This window comes from Tyto alba, unplaced genomic scaffold, assembly GCF_018691265.1.
Source record: "Tyto alba isolate M040663 unplaced genomic scaffold, T.alba_DEE_v4.0 Super-Scaffold_18, whole genome shotgun sequence".
Lineage (NCBI taxonomy): Eukaryota > Metazoa > Chordata > Aves > Strigiformes > Tytonidae > Tyto > Tyto alba.
This window is the reverse complement of record NW_024881280.1, coordinates 20910092-20929328: the sequence shown is the minus strand read 5'-3', so window position 1 is coordinate 20929328 and position 19237 is coordinate 20910092. Positions and strand designations below refer to the sequence as shown.

Here is a 19237-nt window from a genome sequence, read left to right as displayed (position 1 = left end):
AGTAATTGGCACTAAAAGTTTGTGGCCTTTGATTCCTTAGAAACTTAAAATTTGTATGCTTGCTTCAGGTTACAGACAGACAGTCTTGGAGAGCAGCCTTAGAACATGGGCGGTATGAGTTTCTGAATGACGAAAACAAAGAAAATGGTATAATTAAAACTGTGAATGAAGAATCTGAAGAAATGGAAACTGATGATCAAGATAATAAATTTATTGTGAAAGACAGGTAAGAGCTATAGTTTAAATAACGGCTCTTCCCCGTGAGTTTTCTAACAGTGCTCTGTTTTTTTTAACCTTCAAATTGGTTTTTCCCTCAAATTCTTTGGAATGGTATTTTTTAAGATTTGCGTTGTAAAATGTGAGATTTTTGCATTGGTTTACATTTTCTAAATGACACTGTTCTGTTACTATATAAGACTAAGACACCAATTTTTACAACTTTTACTATTCAGACATGATACTGTTCAAAGTGAACATTAATTATCAAATAAGGAGTACACAAATGCATTTTAAATTATTTTAAAATTAAGAGAAAAATTAATCTGGCAATTTTTGTTTTGTTTTCCAGAAGGAAAAAAACAAAGCAAAACAGCCCCAAACAAACAGCAACAACAACAAAAACACTTAAAAAAACCCAAAAAACAAAAAACCAAAACCAACCAAAAAAACAACAAAAAATAAAACAAAACAAACAAGCAAACAAACAAAAAACAAAACAAAAACAAAAAAAGCAACCAACCAAACAAACCAAAACCCCACACTTTGTGGAAAGAGTATGAGTGCTTAAAAGGGAAAATGGGAATGGTAACAACAAATTGCTAGTTGAACTGGCCAGTGTACCTCTTCAAGAGTCACAGTGAGAACCATCAATGCAACAGACCATGGTCTGGATTAGCCTTTAACACTGCAGCAAAGCAGAGATATAATCTAATAATTTTGAGTTAGGATACTTCTGTAGAGCAAGCTGCAACATAGTAAAAGAGATAAGACCTCAAATCATACAGTGTTGCAACTGTAAAAGTGTTTTGTTGGTTTTTGAACAAACATTTGAGACAGATGTGGGACTCTACCCTATGTCAGTGTTGGTTGTAAATCATACTGTAGAAACTGACAAGATTTCTAAATATTTCATTCTCAGAGGTTACATACTTTTCAGACACAAATATCTACCTTAATTTACTTAATACACATAAAACTGTGTATCTTGATAGGATGTGAATGTTGAAATAGCGCAGGAAAAAAGATTCGTTGGAGGCAGTCATTGTACTAACACACTGTTTGCTTATGTATTCTGTGAGGTCTTCTGCAATTAGACTTTTGTTTTATGAAAGCTATATTTCTGGGTGCATTCTTGAATGCTGTGTTCAATGTAGGAACGTAAAGTTCTTGAAGGTTTTTCTCTTTGTATTTCAGTTTGCTGAATTAGTATTTTCATATAAGACTGCCCACTGGATCTGAGTTCTTTAGTTGCATGCAAAATGGATATGGGCATCCTTCTTTATATTAATGTCACAATTTACAGACACTTGCTTCCTGAAGGCCACAACATAGAAATATGCCAGTGTTTTAATTAAGAAGCTAAAATTTATCTGTCTTCAGTTACCTCAGGCACTTGCTTCATTGCCAACTCTCAACTGCAGAAGCTTGTTGCTTCATTTTTTTTTCCATTTGATATTGACTCTGTCAAAGTTTCTGAATAAAGTCTAGTCTAATAAAGTCTTGCATATTAAAACAGAGACTATGGGATTCTGAAATCATGTGACAGACTGCTTTTGATGCTGGGCTTTTTATCCACCTCAGAGCGAGTGACATCTCATTAAGACCTTGGAGTTTGACTAGTGAAATGTAAATAACTATGCAGCTTTTTTTCTGTTTGCTTTCAGACTCTCAAAATGTGTGTGACTGCAAAATATAATGAACAGCTTTTAAGTGTGAAGAAAGAACAGGGACAACCAAAAGCATTGCTCATTCACCAGAATAAAGCAGAATCCAGACAGTCTTAATTAGTTATTTTTTTTTTATAAACCCCGAGTAGAAATTGAATTTTATTTTAATTAGTGTGAGTTGCTCTCCTACACTATACTTAATGTTTGTGGTTCTGGAAGATTAACTACACTTTGAAATTATTACTTAGTCTTTGGTCAAAGAAGGCTGTTTTATTGGAAACCTAACACCCCCCCCCTTTTTTTTTCCTTTATTATTTACATGAAGAGTTAGTATTTTAGAGAAGCCCTCCAAGGATGAGACAATTCTTGATTTAACACTCTAAAATTACTTTTTTGTTTTCATTTATTTTTTTTTCAAAACCTTATTAATTATGGGGATATATGTAGTTGAGCCTCTGTAGATGGAAGTATTCTAAAACGTTACAGCTCACCACTGGAAGTGTTTTCACTGAAAAATTACTAGGACTATACTCTTCACAGAAATCTCTCATAAGCTAGCTGATGGATGTTGCATCAAATCATCTGGAAATCTTAATGATTGTATTGAAATCTGTCATTCACATTTCTTGAAGTGTAGATAACTTTGTTGCCTAAAGATGAGTTACTTAGATTAACTAGACTAATTAAGCAAACTCCAGAACTGGGATATCTAATCACACCTGTGCAGTATCTGTTCTTGTCCACAGTCCACACATGTAAATGAAGTGAAAATAAAAATCTACTGTGGGTACAGACCTATACAAATATCTACGGTGTTAATTCAAAGTATGCTAAAAACCAAAAGATAATTTAATACTTTTCTATTCTAGACTTGTTGGGTTAAAAACTGAAGCTCCAAGTGCTGCATCAACAAGTACAAGTACTCCTCAGCCAGTTAATAATGTGGTGCACTACTTGGCATCTGCACTGCTTCAGATAGAACAAGGAATTGAGCGCAGATTTCTCAAAGCACCTCTTGGTAAGCTTTCAGAACTGAAACTGTATGTCTCTAATTTTGTGTAAGATTCTGTAACAAATGGAAGAAAAAAAAAAATCAAAACACACCCCAAACCCACTTCCTTCTTTTGTAAGACTGGATGCTTTAGGGGGTTGTGTTGGGGAAAAGAACAAACAACTAACCTGTTACTATGTACCATTGTAAAACTGAAAAATGTTAGCTTGTCAGTTTACAAGATCATGGGGAGATACTAATATTTTTCTTATTCTGCATGTCCTGAATTACATGTATTAATAGCATATTTTACTCTTAAATACATGCTTATTTAACCCAGATAATTTCAGTGATCTTGTTTATTGTGACCTTACAATTATACTGATGCGTTGGGAGACAAATGGTACCCTTAGGCAGAAATGAGTGAGATTTCTGGGGGGAAACTCTGTAATTCAGCATTACTGTTGAGGCCAATGTATCATGCAACTAACTATACAGTGAGTTTCTTCGGTGTGTTTTTTACGTTATAAAAATTATGCCCTTTTTTATACAGTATCTGTGAAAGCAATATAGGCCTGGTTTATCTGGATCACCTTGTTCAGCAATAACAGAATATTTGCAGTAAAACATAATAAAGATTTACACTGCAAACTTTCAGATCCTTAGGTTTTGAATTTATGCTATAAAGCTTGGAAATAAAAGGTTGCAAGAAAAATTTAAACGAAAGCACGATTATAGCTTGACTCTAACATGTATTTCTTCCTTGAATTCCTCTGATGTACTTTAGGGGTGAGAGAGGGGGATCCAAAGGGCATAAAGTCACTTTGTTTTCCAGTGATCCCTCAGGTCTGGATTCCTTAGGATCCTTTTGCAATTCAAAACCTGGGGTTTTGGCTTGGGGAAGTGTGTGAAGGTGGTTCATCCTTCCTGAGGCAGCAGTCTTGGTCAGGTTTCCCTTCCAGATGCTCCCCTGAGGACAAGCCGTGCTCGGATGGACTGCTTTGCTTCCCACCCGCAGGAGCGCAGAGTGGTTTACCTCAGACCATGGGTCCTCCAGAATGCAAACTGCTACATGTCCTATTCAATTGATACTCTCCTCTGATAACTCCTTCATACAAAATCCTTAAGCTCTGGTAGATTTTGCTGCAGTAGTTTGAGATGAAAATGCAGGTTTTGGTGTATTAACACTAGATGTTACTCCCACATGGAGTCTGGTGTCTGGATGTCAGTTGCTGCTGAAGATGAGTTGGAACTAGATTTGCACCTGAGACTGACATGCAGGCATGAGTTCCCTTCCGCAAGCTTTCATTATCAATGTAATGACCTCTAGAAGAGTGAAATGCAGCAGATGATTGAGGGGAGAGCATAGGAGTAGTTTAAACCACGGCTCTTCAAAAGATTTACTTGGCTAAGTGTTTGGTCAACTCAAGTATGTCTGCCCTTTCCAAGCCAGGCATGGTACAGCTTATTTCCTGCCATATGACTAGATTTACGACATGTGCATGGGACAGTTAATCGACAGTACATCTAGCATTTGTCCTATTTACTCCGCATGTGCTGGTTGTAAATACATTGTGCAGTATATGCCTTCATTTCCCAACTCTCTCTGAGAGTATTTTGGCAACAGCATCTTGCTGACAGCTGTAAACTTACCACAGTGTGCCCTTAAGGGGAAAACACAGCTATTAGTAGTTCCTGGCCATAGATTGGGCATCTTGAATTTAGAGGAAAAGGACTAAAAAAAAAAGTGCCCCTGAGGTATTGGAGAGAAAGTTTTTTAGCAATCTTCCTGTGTCTCTTTTTTTTTTTTTTTTTTTTCAGTGTTCCCAGCTCTACCATAATCCAATCATGGTTCATGATTTTGCCTGACCCTTTGATGATCATGCGTTTTCTTGTTTGTTTTTAATTGGGAATCCTGTTTAACTTTAGATGCTTTATACTGTGTGACAAAAAAAAAGTATATAGGGAGAGCAATCTTAGGTGATTTGCATGTCTTAAATCTCATATGTTTGTTTACCATCCTGTGCCTCTGCATCTTTTTTGCTCTGAAAATTGTAACCCTGTAAGATTACTGTAACATATAGAATAACCTACATAGCTGAGGGAGCAGGAAGGATCCCAGGTCTCCTCTGCTCTGGCTTACTGCCCTAACCATTAAGTGACAGTGTCAGGTTCCCTCTTCCTTGCTTTACTTTTGGTGCCAAGTGTCTCATGTTTTCAGCTGTGCAATGTGCCGCTTTTAGCAGAAGACAAGTCTGAATGAAGGCAGTATTTTAGTTTTATCACTAGAGAGCTCTTGGCGGAGCCACGGCCTTGAGTGGCTCGGTAGTAAAGAAAGCTTAAAACACACCTATTCGCTGCTGAATTTACTGACCCATAGGCAGTTAGTTATGTGAAAGGTGCTGGGACTTGGGAACTTCTGGACGTGACCAGAATGTACAAGTGCAAAGAGCCAAGGAAATGTGTGTTTGAGAGGCACCTGGCAAATTTAGGCAATTGAGAGGTCAAGCAGCAGTTCTGGATGCAGCCCTTCCTGGATATAGCTCTTCAGTGTTTCAGACGTGTTTGAAAAACCAAGAATGTTAAAAGTTGCGTAATCTTATATATTCAGCTTAAGTTCCTCAGGTGAAAACCACGTCTTTGCATGACACCACAGCAAGTTCTGTTTCTTAGTTTGCAACTTGAATATGTATAACAGGCAAAGAAAAGTTCTCTCCTTAGCTTGACAAGGAGGTGTTAGTATTGTTACTAAACTTTTTAGTAAAAAGCAGACGCTGCTTCTTGCTCAGGTACTGCCTTGTGCTCAAAACTGTGATGCCTTGTTTCACTGACACCTCTGGAAAGTGGCCAACAGTACTCTTGATGATAGAAATTAGCTTTTAGTTTGTAACCACTAGGTTTTTGGTTTGTGGGTCTTTTGTTTCTGTTTGCGTGTCCTTATATAGATCATTGTGTTCATACACTCAATTTTCTTTATAACAGGATGTTTTTTTCATAATAGTTCCATCTATTTTATAGAACAGTCCCCTAGACAAAATACTTGCCTGTCTGTTGCTAATGTTAAACCTGGCAAACCCAGCTGTTTATGCTGATTTAATTACCACTGAAATAAAAAACACTGGAAGTCAAGCAAGTGCTAGGAGTGGTGTTTTGTTAGCAGTATGGGGGAACACTTTTGGTAAGAAGAGTACCCCTGCCATTTCTGCTTTAAACCAAATTGAACATGCTTTGTCTTTGTCATAATTTTGGTTGTTGCCTTCACTGCGGAGTTTCTTTTCCCTCTCTGGCCCCCCTTCACTGCTCTGCTCCTATTAGGGAATGGAGCCATACTTAACAGTTTTTAGTTTTCACTCTATTTACAGCTTCTAGTACTAAAGACAGCACAGTGAAATTCAGGGCAGTCACTGGCAAGTTTATCCCGGTAGCCTCCAGGGTGCAGAGCAGACAAAGGGACCCAGCACAGCAATAAAAGGACCAGCTGCTCCCCTCCGCTCCGTTTTTGTTCAGAGGCTCTATCAGGCTGCCAAGAGCCTCGCTGGTGACTCTGATAAGTTTAGAGTTGGGGTGCATACCAAATGTTCAAGTGGAAGAGCAAGAAAAGGCTGACCCAGGAGATAGCAATGCGAAAGGAGATCTAGAAACCCTGGAAACAGCACCCTCTGCCTGGCAGAGCTGCTAGATGGCCGCTAATCTTCGGTTGTCTGGTGATTAAATGTAACAGGACTTGAATTGTATGCATTTCTTAATTATGAATTGTGGTTTAGATATACTTTCATTACATATTAACTATGAAAATTTGTTTTTTCATCCTTCAGTCCAGCCCAAGGTAATGTCTGGGGGAGAATCACAAAAAGGTGGGGGGTGTGGGTGTGTGCAGCTTGCAGTACATGTTTTTCCTGCAAAAATTCTGAGTTTAGATGTAAAAAAACCCCTTTTTTTTTAAATAACTGTTCGGAGACTCTGAAGTGCTGCTTCTCAGATAAAAAGTATGTTTGAGGGGGAAGAAATACAAGCAATTTTTATTGTGGATTTTGCTACTTTTTAGGTATAAATTACTTTTCCTTATATTTCAAAATACGTAAGTGTGAAAAGTGAGGTATAAAACGATGAAGTGGTTTGTTTGCCCTGGAGTTTGGTAAAGCAGCCACAAAAAAACCCCTGCCTTGTGCACTAGTGCAGGACTTAAGTCATTAAGCATCCTTCAGATTTCCATACGAAAGGTTGGATTCTAATTCATGGGATCACCTTTGTGACTGATACTGGGAACCATTTACCTCCTTTTTAACTTGTCATGCACTTCTTCTAGGACCAAAAAAAAAAAAAAAAAGCCCACAGCTTTTTTGCTTATCCTTATTGCATTCCTTTCTTTCTGGATTTTGATTATTTTTGTTTTCTCTACTCCCAAAGTTGTTTCTTTTTCTATTTATAATTGTCCTCCTCATAAGAGCAGCAGACATCTTCCAGCAGTGAAATGGGATAGGAGTAGTATATACGCATGCTTTGTTTTCATGCTTTCATTACTTCCCTGTGGAGTTTTGTGAGCAGAGGCAGCAAAGGTGGAAGTGGGGTTTTTTTTATGATGAAGAATTTTTCTTTAGTGTTCAGAGAAAGCAGTCAAAGAAGGTACACTGCATTTGCAGCAGAGGTTTACTATGGCTCTTACTTCCTGGGAGAGTAATTTCGTCATTTTAATACTCAAGAACACTCCTGCACAAAAATACCTCAAGTATGTCATTTCACATGGACAGACAAGCTAGTTCTCTTAGTCCTTGAGGACTGTGCCCATAAACTGGCTATTTTTTTGAGTTGTTGGGAGTTCGCGGTAGCACAGATCAGACAGGTTTGCTGAGAGAGAAACCTGTGGTCAATAAGCTGCTCCTATAGTCATTTGTACAGGAGGTGGACAGAAAGTTAAGGGAGGGTAGGTTTAAGAGCTTTCAGTTTAAGCCTTCTGTTCGTAGTGGGAGTCAAACTGTGGAATGTGCAATTCCTCAGTGCACAGTATTCTCTTACCCTTGCCTGCCTACCTTTTTCCACGTGCACATGTTGGGAACCACTGTTCTAGCTATATGTTTAGACTACACAAGTGTGGATTATAAAAATTAATTAAAAAATAACCTGCCACACTTCAAAAAGATATTTGAAATAACTTTATGAGTTTAGGTAATACATAAGATGATAAAAGGGACCACTGGGAGGATAGAAAGAGAAAGAGAATGGAAGCCAAGACTAGTCTGAGAGATGGTAAATTTTAAATGGCTCTTGTATTGCTAAGAATTAGAAGTACTGAATATTTTATCAGGTGTGGGTTTTTTGATTTTTTTTTTTTTAAATTTTAGTTTCTGTCTAATGACTTTAGTTTTGTAGCCCCTTCCTTACATTGAAGGAATTCCAGTATTGAAGCCAAAGGTTTAAACATGGGTAGCAAAACAAATACACCTCAAAGATTTCTTTTTTTTTTTTTTTTAATTTCAAGTTTTCTGCACCCAGAGATAAGGAACTGTATTTTCTTTTTAGCACTTTGGGACAGAAATCTGCATGTTTGCATAATCCGTTTTTTTTTTGTTGTGTTTTTTTTTTTTTTTCCCCCCCTTCCTTTTAATGCCCCTGTTTTTTTGAAACTTCACAGCATTGTGCAACTGCATATCCTTTCTAGAAATACTAAAATGGAAAACCCTTCCCTGAACTCAATTAGCTATTGATAGATGAGTGCATAGATCTGTCACACAACTTCATTTGCATTGTAGCAAGGCTTGGAGGGCTTAGCTGACAGAGGGGTATCCCACTGCGCAATGTAGAGCTGCTCAGACACAAAGGAAGAGGCTGTTTCTCCCTCCAAGTTAACAATATAAATGAGAAAGATGATGGATGGAAGAAAAAAGTGTTATTCTTATTTTACAAATTGGGATCTGAAACAGCGGGTGTCACTTAGCCTGTTTCTTTCGGCAGCAGGATGTGCTGAAGCAGGTTGTGGTCAGCAATTTCTCTCTCTTTATATTCCACTTCTGCACCGCAAATATTTGTTGTTTTGTGTGATGAGCTATATTGGCGATCCAACCCAGGCTAAAAATAACCACCAAAATAAGTAATAATGCTCAAGCTGCCATTGTCAGCAAAAGAAATGCTTGCAAACTGTATATGTGCTTAAGATAAAGTGTCTTTGCCAGTTACAGTAGAAATCCACAGCAAAACCTAAGTGGGTCTCATGTTAGCGTCTAGCGTCCTGACAAGTGGTTTTCATTTTCTTTTTATTGAATTTTAAAAAATGCATTGAGACACATACTGCAGTGCTCTGAAAAGAACCTTGTTCACTATCCTTAGTAAGACTGAACTTGAGACGAGAAACCTAAGGACAGAGTAATAGGAAATTTTAGGAAATCCAGATTTGTATTTGCAGTTCAAGAGAAGATATATTTTATTTATGAAGCTGTATTGCCTGTTTATCCTCTGCCTTCTCCCATCCCTCCTCTTCTGCTGCTTGCTGCTAATGCAAATGTATGCAAGATTAGGCAAATCCCGGCAGCCAGCTGATGAGAAGGCAGAAAGACCTTGCCAGGAGAGCAATTAGTCTCTTTCTTTTTGTTCTTTCATTTTATTTGTTATTAGATATTTTCTCTTCCTATTCCTGAGGAGAAATCATTTGGGAGACAGGTGGATCATGGGCCGTTCCTGTGCCCACTGTGAGTAGTGCTGCTTCAAGATGGCATTTTATACTGGAGTGCATCATTAATCAGCTAGAGATCACACAGTAATAACTGGACTATCCCTTCTAGAAGGGAAATTGGTGGTCATTTCTATAATCAAAGGTACTGCTATATTGTCTCATCTTCTCCTCAAACCTTCTTGCTCTAAAATGCCAGTAGTAGCTTTCAACATTCATAAAGAAATTCCCTTTCTGCTCAGCAGCAGCAGTGCGGGGCGTAATTTATACCTTTTCCCTAGCCCCACAAACAGCCCGTTTGCTTCGGGAAGTCCCAGCTGCTCCCCATTTGGTACCACCCCCCTCGCTATTCTGTGTGTGTACTTGTGTGGCCCCTTCGGTGGCCTGGATTGAAAATCAAACCTGTTTGAAATACAATATAATTTCTCACCCTTGCCCTCCTTACATTTATTTCTAACTTAATTAGTATCCCATCTCTTACTTGGTTTGCCACTAGGTGTGTACCACAGATTAACATGTGCTACATTGCTTATAATATCTCAAGAAAACAGTTACATTTCAACCAGACCAATCACCCAATCTGGTTAACCACACAGATGTGCAGGTTCTTGTAAAGGCGGAGTGCAGGGCAGGAATAAAGTCATTGATGCATGGGGAGAGGACTGAAAGATTGTCTGATTGACTATACTGGGGCAAGTGCAGGTGAGAAGAGCCCTTTAAGCTGTTTTTTTGCCAGTGAAGTGTCTGTTTAATGCCAGGTACTTTCTTTAAATGTAAACATTTTGGAATTTCAAAATGTACCTACAAGGGAAGGTAAATTTGGAGTGTGATTTTTATTATTTTTTAATCTTAAGCAGTCTTCAGTTACACTTTATAAATTGAATCAAATTGTTAGGCTTCCAGGTTGACCTCTGAGTAAGACTTTTATGTTTTACTCATGTCCTGTGTAAGTGCAAAAGTTGGTAAGTGCAAAAGTTGAATTGGTACTAAAGAGTGAAATCTTTTGGCTTTAGCACCTTGGAAACTAAAGAGGAAAAGTACTGTAGCGATAAGACAGAGGTTATTACATTATCTGTTTGAAAGTCAGAGCCTTACCTCATAGTCTAGAATAACGTGGATACTTGAAAAAGAAGTTTGATCATCCTGCCTTTTTTTTTTTTTTTCCCTCCAATCCTCTTCCATGGAAGATGCCAGTGATGGTGGACGGTCCTATAAAACAGTTTTGGATCGCTGGAGAGAGTCACTTCTTTCTTCTACCAGCTTATCCCAAGTCTTCCTTCATCTGTCTACGTTGGATCGAAGTGTCATCTGGTCAAAGTCCATCCTCAATGCTCGCTGTAAAGTGTGTCGAAAGAAGGGCGATGCAGAAAGCATGGTGCTGTGTGATGTTTGTGATCGAGGCTATCATACTTACTGTATCAGGCCCAAGCTGAAGGTATCTGAGGAAAAAAAAGTGCTTCCTTTTCACACAAAACTTGAGTAGTTCTTATAACTTCATTGCATATTATTAATGCTTGCTTTTTTTTTTTTTTTTTTTTTCTTCTGTTTCTAGGTCATTCCTGAAGGGGACTGGTTTTGTCCAGAGTGCCGACCAAAACAGCGCTCTAGGCGCCTCTCCTCCAGACAGAGACCTTCTGTGGAAAGTGATGAAGAGACTGCTGAGCAACTGGGAGAAGGTGAAGAAGAGGCAAACTATGATGAAATGGGACAAAGTGAGGAGGAGCACTATGAAGACGACCAAGATGAGGAGGATGAATCTCAAGAGGAAGAAGAGATAAGGTAAATAAGTATCTGTTAAAGTGGTTTCCTACTGAAATACCATCTTATTAGGTGGAGTAATGGTTTACATAAGCACATAGCTTGAAAATCTAGTCTGAAAAAATATATTTATTTTGAAAAATGGCAGCTTGTTATGAACTTGGCTCTTGCTGATGGGTTTATTATTAACAAAAGTTAGGTCTACTGGACTTAGACTCACTTTTCAGGATGAAAATTCCAGCCTTGGATGTATGGGTGAGAGATGGCCATCAGAGTTGCAGTTCTGTACAGCTACTGTTTGAATGTAAAGAATTGAATATGGAGTTGAATATAAATGTTTTCAAACAGTAAAGAGTTTCCAGAGAAAAATCTGGAGTTGTTTTTGTCCAGTTTTGAATTGTGGGGGACTAGATGCACACAGTAATTATTGGGCCATTAGGAAAGACAAGGTCATTCATTGGAGGCTACGTGACATTGAAACCCCCCACTAAAATCAACTAACCAAAGAAAACCCCAAACTACTAAATAATCCACTGTGATAATTTCAGTAAAGTGTTGGATTTGGTACACATTCCAGGAGTGTAAAAGTTGAAGGAAACCTTCCTGATCTCAAAATATTTTTCTTCTTTTTGGTACTGTCCTTTGAATTGACTGAAGCAAGATTATTTGTTGGGATTCAGTAGTTGGAGAGAACTTGCATCTCCTTGAGAAGTAAATTTACCTCTGGGATCCTCACTGTCTCCTGTAATGGAAGGAGAGTCTTGAGTATTAGTTACAAACCCTGACTAGAACATAACTTTTATACTTAGTGTTTTAGAACTGCAGTTTATTTATGTAGCTGATAATACTGTTCAAAAATCCTAGTAGTTACAGTTGCTGTGAGAAATAAGCTAATGTTTTAAAGGAATGGATAGCTGGTGCTCCAGTTAATGTATTCATATTGCACAAGCTGCAAGGGTGATTGGAATTCTGAGCATTTCTTTAAAGTATGTACTCCATGTAATATTTGATTAAGGGATTTCAGAGCAGTATTTAAGATAATGGTAATTGGATGACTGCATCATCTTGAAAGCCAGCTGCTTACCAGTCTGACCTTGGATGGTTGAGGTTTTTAAATGCTGAATTAGAAAACTGAGAGAAAAGAGGGGAATGGAACTTTGGGATAAATTTTAAACATAATTGTTCACTTTTTGTAGCCTGGCAAAGCAAGGAAGACCCCAGGTCAAGTTTCCATTAAAAATGAGAGCAGCCAAACTCAACAATCCGTTCTCAAGTCAGAACAGCCAGCGTCAGGCAAGATACGCTTCTCGGAGTCAGCAAAACACATCTAAGCAAACTGAATCTTCATCTAAAGTTACCAGAAGGGGTTTAAGAAAGGTAAAATCAGCCCCTTCATCAGTGACAAGGCCTTCTTTAAGACTTAATAGCCGGACCACTCGTCAGAGCCAAAGTTCATTACAGGCAGATGTATTTGTGGAATTACTTGGTCCTCGAAGAAGACGAAGAGGAAGAAAGAGTGCTGATAACACACTGGAAAACAGCCCATCCAATTCTCTCGGATTTAGAATTGTTGATACTGCAGACTCAAACGAACGGCTTAGGAAGTATCCAGTTTCTGCTTCAAAGATTTCTCTTCCTGTTACTGAACCCAAGAGAAGAGGCAGGAAACGACAATCCACAGGTTAGAGAAATGTGTTTGTCCAGAACAAAAACCATGTTCTGTTCCTTGCCAAAATATTTTTGTGGTGGAGCAAGGAGACTAGAAGTGGTGGTTGAAGGCATTTTTACTACTTCCAACAAGACAGTTCCCTTCTTTTGCAGTGACGGAAGTGAACCTCGGAAAAAACCTTCGGTCATCTAAAGAAAAAATACTTAATTTGCCAAGGAGATTTATTGTATCCATATTTGAAATTTCATATTTGCTTACAATATGGAGCAATTGCGAATAAGTGGATAGAAAATGTGAAAGTAATATTTTTGCCTTAACCCATGCAAATGTTTACTTATAGCTTTTATGGTTTTGTTTTATTAAGGAGTTAAATGGTGAAGAACACTCATGTAGGCAAGGTGGTGAAACTGGAAATATACATGTGCGAGAAGAAACTGCTACCAGAAGAAAAATGTTGTCTATCTGGTGTAGGGCTAACAGTTCCCTTACTTGTTAAGCTAATACCAAGTATTTGATGGTAGGGAAATACTTGGAATGCTACAATAACATTTTAAAAACAAAAAGGACCCAGTGTGAGACTGAAGAATGTAAAAGAGCTTGCACTCCAGTGTGGCAGCCTTGTATTCTGCACCATTTGTCTTTCACTATTGGGAGTTTCTGGGCTTATCCTCTATCCGCCCTGCTGACTACTCTTGAAAGCAGATAAACCCACTCTGAATAGAGGTTTTGTGGAAGTAAAAGTTACGAGCAGGCAGCTTATTCTATTTTTCTCTAATAGGGCTTTTCTTTAAGTGTTTAACAGATTGTTTTAAAATAAAAATCAGTGGAAGAAATCCTTTCCAAAATTAATGCAATGAAGGAGAATGAAGGAGGAACTCAGCTAAGTCCTGTTACTTAATATTTTGTACATCAAGACATTTACTGGTTAATAATAAGGCTGTAGTATAGTTAATACCTGAAACCAAACTACATGAGTTGTTCCCTGAAACTACAGTTTTAGAACCCATGAATAATGGTGCTTCGCTTTTTTTCTTACTACTTTTCTTTATTTTACTTGTCAGGTTTTTATTTTTATCTGGTGGGGTTTTGTTTTTTTTCCAGAATCATCTCCTCAAACCTCATTGAACAGGAGAAGTTCAGGACGTCAGGGGGGAGTCCATGAACTCTCAGCTTTTGAACAACTCGTAGTGGAACTGGTACGACATGATGACAGCTGGCCTTTCATGAAACTGGTTTCCAAAATCCAGGTAACTGATAGAACTGTAGAGGGAATTAATAATGGTTGAGAGTCCTGTTTGCTGCCAGCAAAACTTCGTTTTTTATAGCATTGCCCAAACAGGGGGATACAGCTAAGCAATGGGATTCATGAGAACTCTCGCACTTCAGCTCAAATACTTGGTGCCAGAAATAACTTTTCCAATTGACGTTACTGGGAAAATTTTAAATGTATTTGCTATCAGGCATTTAAAACTGTGAAATGCTTTGATTTAAAAAAAAAAAAAAAAACAAAACAAAACAACCAAACACAATAGCAACCACCAACAAATAGAACACAGGACTGCTAAAGGTAAGCTTATGGTTATTAAGTAGGTAGTTAAATTAATCTTCAATTCCTGCAAAGGTATTTTGAGAACAGACGTGCTATAAAGTAACAAAGTAGGAACAACTTCACTCCAATGTCAACTACAATGCAGTAAAAAGAGGATTTCTTAGCTTAGTTCTTAATTTAATTTCCCTTGCTTCAATTTTAAAATGCTTCATGGTGAAGTAAGTACCCAAAGTAAGCACTGCTCTAGAGGTTTGTATTACAATAACAGTTCCCAAAGCGCATCTACTTCTCTGCAGGCTTGTCAGCTGTAAGGCTCTGTGGGAACTATCCTACCCTAACAAAGTGCCTGTCCTCTCCAAGCCCTCTGGAGCTACTCTGTGCACAGGCAGGACCTAGAGCTCGGTGTTTAAGTGCCCTGTTAAATGAAGACTTGAAACTTTGAATTTAGAGTCACAGATAGCTGGAAGGATTAATGTATCTGGACAAAAAAAATGATGTACAAAGGTGAATGAAAGAGATTAGCACAGAGGAGGAGGAGAGGAGTCTTGAGTGAAACAGGGACTAGTGTCTGTCTACTAGAGTACAGGAATTGCACTGGAAAGTGCAAGAATATGGCAAGGAAGCCTCCTAAGGAGGGTTGGAGAATTCAACTTAATTTTGATCCTGAAAAGAAACTGCTATAATTCAGTGCATTCTGGTTTGCCTGAATCAGTCACTAAGGGATAGTCTCTGTATATTTAGGAAAGAAAAAAATCATACCTAAGTGATGCAAATTTTCTTCATTATGATAGAAATTTTGGTTTAAATTTTTTGCTGCCTTTAAGACAATGTAAAGAATACCGTGAACGATCAGTGCACAACAAGCCAGAAAGAGAAAATTGCCTTTCTTTTTAGTACTTAAGTAAACAGCACCCCTAAAGGGAAAGGAATTAAAAATGTGTTAACCTAATTCTCCTTCTCTAGATTTGTTTGCAGGTTGCACTTGATATAGTAAAGTTACAGGCCATAACCAAGAAGTTGGTTTTAAAACCTACATGATGGCTCATGTAGGTATCTTTTCTTGTCCAAAAAAGTCAAATTTGGATCGGCTATCTTTTTCCTTCAGCCCCCTGCCCTGCTTTGTGAAACAGTCACCCTAAGCTTGGTGCTTACCTGGGATTCAAAATCTGTGATCCAAATGATTAGTGCCCTTAAAGATTAGGCAATCCTTTTCCTCCCCTCGTTTTTATCACATTAACACTGTTCTGAGTGGCAGTTTATCTCTGGTACGTGCATACTGTGTCCTGCTTGCTACTGAAAGGTTCACTACCTTCTCTTTAACACGATTAAATGGAATCTTAGGATTTTGTTTCTCTTGAAAGACTGCAAAACAGTGACTAATAGTGGAGTAAAAATGGTCATTATTCATGATTAAAGAGCTTTTAATATTGTAATACTTTATAGGAAAATTAAAAGTTTTAAAAGCTTGGAAATAATTTTTGCACTTGACAGATGGGAATAGCTGGAAGACCGTAATGCTTATCTGCTCGTGCAATTCTCTTACACTTGTTCACATAGTACTTAGGATTAGATTTATTAATTGAATTGCTGACTAACGTTTGTATAGTCTGATACTTTAATGATACTAAAAAGTAGAAAAGCAATACCTGAAAATTAATATGCAGTTCAGGAAATGGACGTGGTTGCTTGGGAATTCTCTGTTTGTTTAAAAACAAACCCCAAATGCTTTCTGCTAATGCATGATTTGCTTAATTTTTTTTTACATATGTAGAATTTTAAGTTTTCTTTTGTTTGTCTATGAATCTTTTTTTTTTTTCCAAAGGTACCAGACTACTATGATATCATCAAAAAACCTATTGCCTTAAATATAATCCGTGAAAAAGTGAATAAATGTGAATATAAGTTAGCATGTAAGTATTATATATTGAAAGATGTAATGAACCCTGTTCTCTCTATTTAAAATAAATTATTGTCCTAAAAAAGAGCTGTGTCAAAGGGTTAGAAAGCTGAAGTTGTTTGATCTGGGGTTTTGTGGTGGTGTTTTGGTTTCTTTTTTAAAAAAAAAAAAAAATTTACTAATTTTTTAAAATAACATTTGTTGAGCATAGTTCTCTTACTAACAAGGTACATGATGTACAGATAGATCAGAAATGAGCAGCTGAGAAACTACTGGTAATTTCTGAAGCCTTTGATGTCAGTGAGTGATACTGATGAAATGCTCAGAAAAGGTACTGTTGTTACTGTTTGATTTGTATTTCCTTTATTGATAATCAGATAAATTTAAGCACGTTTACACGGCACCACTAATATAATGATAGAAACTTGACACATATGTGAAGACGTTTTAGTGTTGCATGTCTGTGTAGGATCTGTATGGATTTAGTGGTGTCATACTGCTCTCTGACTTGAGACATGCTAAATTAGTGTATTTACTTTTCTTTTGCTAGCGGAATTCATTGAAGACATTGAGCTGATGTTTTCGAACTGCTTTGAATACAACCCTCGTAATACAAGTGAAGCAAAAGCTGGAACTAGACTTCAAGCTTTCTTCCACATTCAGGCTCAAAAGCTTGGACTTCCGATCACATCTGGTAATGTGGACCATGCCACTCCCGTGGCAAAGAAGTCACGAATCTAACCTCTGCCTTCCAAAGGATTTTTTGAGGGAATCTGTTATGTTCATTAAAATGAAATGTTAAATCACGCAGTCGTCATACCTGTATAAAGCAATAACAACTGTTTAACCACCTTGAAGTGTGGCCTGCACTATATTCTCAATGTAATATTAAGCACTCAGGAGAACGTAGGAAAGATTACCTTTGCTACAGTTTTATTCAGTGTCTAATAATTTTGATAGACGTACTGGATACAGTACTGGTTTACAGAGGTTTTGTACATTTTTAATACATTCATGTGTCCAAATATCTTCCAGAAGTACATTGTTTTTTCCTGCACCAAATGACCTTGTTTAACCCTCTAGATTTTGTAGGAGCTGTGGTATTGAGGGCTTTATCAACTCAGATAAAATCTTCTGCTGTAACACAGTTGAAGAAACTGTGTGTATGTTTAAGACTTGTTTGAGCATATCTTCTCAACACTACACATGAATGAGTACAACTGCATATCTTTTAAGTACTGTACCAGTGCTGGCTGGAAGTATTCAGTCTGAGTTTATTAAGTAGATATTTATTTAGCATTCAAAGTAATTTGTGAATTTGTTTTGTATTTATAAAATTTGTACCTGGGGATTAAAAACAAAAAAAAACAAAAAAAAAAAAAAAAAAAAAAAGGAGAGAGTTCCATAACTTTTTTAAATTTTTTCCAGGTTTTTTTTTTGTTTTGTTTTGTTTATTCCCCTCTAACTTGATGATCAATCAATAAATACCTTCCTGTGTCCCTGGCAGTTCTTCTAGCAATGAGTAAATTTACAGGACTGTACTATAAGTTTCTACGTACAACTTTGGAAGTGTACAAATAAAATGACACATTTTTCAAAGTATTTTGAGCCTCTGGTATTTCCTTTTGAGTTATACTGCTATACTATCTTCCGCATTGACTTACTAGGACAAGTTGCTGGAGAGAACACAGCAGAATTTGGTTTCAATGTGAGTACCCCAACTAGCACTTTTGGCAGCTACAGCCAGTGTGATACCTGGTCTCTGAGTGGTGCAAATGTCCATCAGTATGTAAGGAGTAACGTAAGAAGTAGGGGTAGAAGTTGTATGGTTCTTCAGTTAGGATCTTTATTCTATCAGTATAAAACCCCATAACTTTGTTTAGCTGACCAGAAGCTGCTTTAAACTACTCTTATTGTCCTTGATAGTTTCACTTTCAGTGTTTATTAATTTAAAACTCAGAGTCAATAGCTTTAAAACCTTTTTAAAACCAGTTTTGCCTACCTGAAGGTTTGCCGTACTCTGAAGAAACAGTGTGAAATGGAAGTCTGGGGGTAGGACTGAGAAGGGTACGGAAAACAGAAACATGAGGCTTGCTGCTGCAACAGCTTTTCTGCCTGTGTTTGTCCTAGCTTATATTGTAGCATTAAGACCTGTACGTGCTGCAGACCTGAACAATTACTTGCTATATAGTGCTGACTTTGCCTTAGAGGTGGCAAGCATGGGCATTCCCTGGAGCCTTGGGAACGGATGGTGATAGGTAGGAGATTGATCAGTTTGAAGTGTTGGATTTTTGGTTTGGTTTTTTGTTTGTTTCCTCTTTAAGAATGACAACAGGGGGGGGATATTGTTTAGAAATGTCTGTCAATACTTCTGGATTTCTGTGTGAGCTTTTCATTGTTCAGAGCTCACATCTCTCTCCTGCCCAGATCAAAGAAACATTTCTTGTTCCCACCACAAGGAACACTGAATCCCATAAGGAATGTGAGCAGCAGAAGACTTCTTTGAAGGGTATATGTTGTACTTGATATCCCTGCATCTGTCTAGTCCCAAGAGGATGTGAACATCCTGACTAGCAGGTTGCACAGTTGTGCAAGTTCTTGTTCACATGAATAGTCCCCATTGACTTGAATGTGTATACTTTTTCAGGGGAGGGAGGGAGCACAGTGAGCTGAACAAGTTCATCTGTGGCAGATGCAATTTAAATTGTTACTGTCCCCAACCTACTCCCAGCTGTTCATTCCTATCGCTCTTTCTCCAAGGTTATTCCCTTCAATAGCTTCCCCTCAGTGACACAACTATAATTTTGAGTTTGCGTAGAGCATGTG

The 19237-nt window shown here is 37.7% G+C and overlaps 1 protein-coding gene across 1 annotated transcript in view; it reads left to right on the top strand.

Moving 5' to 3' along the window:
- Positions 1–18013, top strand: part of BAZ1A (bromodomain adjacent to zinc finger domain 1A) — a 65518-nt gene extending 47505 nt beyond the window's left edge. The window contains exons 20-27 of the mRNA XM_042790809.1: positions 69–226; positions 2756–2904; positions 10726–10973; positions 11091–11317; positions 12493–12977; positions 14067–14212; positions 16337–16424; positions 16962–18013. Of these exons, the coding sequence (XP_042646743.1) occupies positions 69–226; positions 2756–2904; positions 10726–10973; positions 11091–11317; positions 12493–12977; positions 14067–14212; positions 16337–16424; positions 16962–17152 (1692 nt within the window). The 3' untranslated portion in view covers positions 17153–18013. The remainder of the gene's footprint in view (positions 1–68; positions 227–2755; positions 2905–10725; positions 10974–11090; positions 11318–12492; positions 12978–14066; positions 14213–16336; positions 16425–16961) is intronic.
- Positions 18014–19237: the final 1224 nt, after the last annotated feature.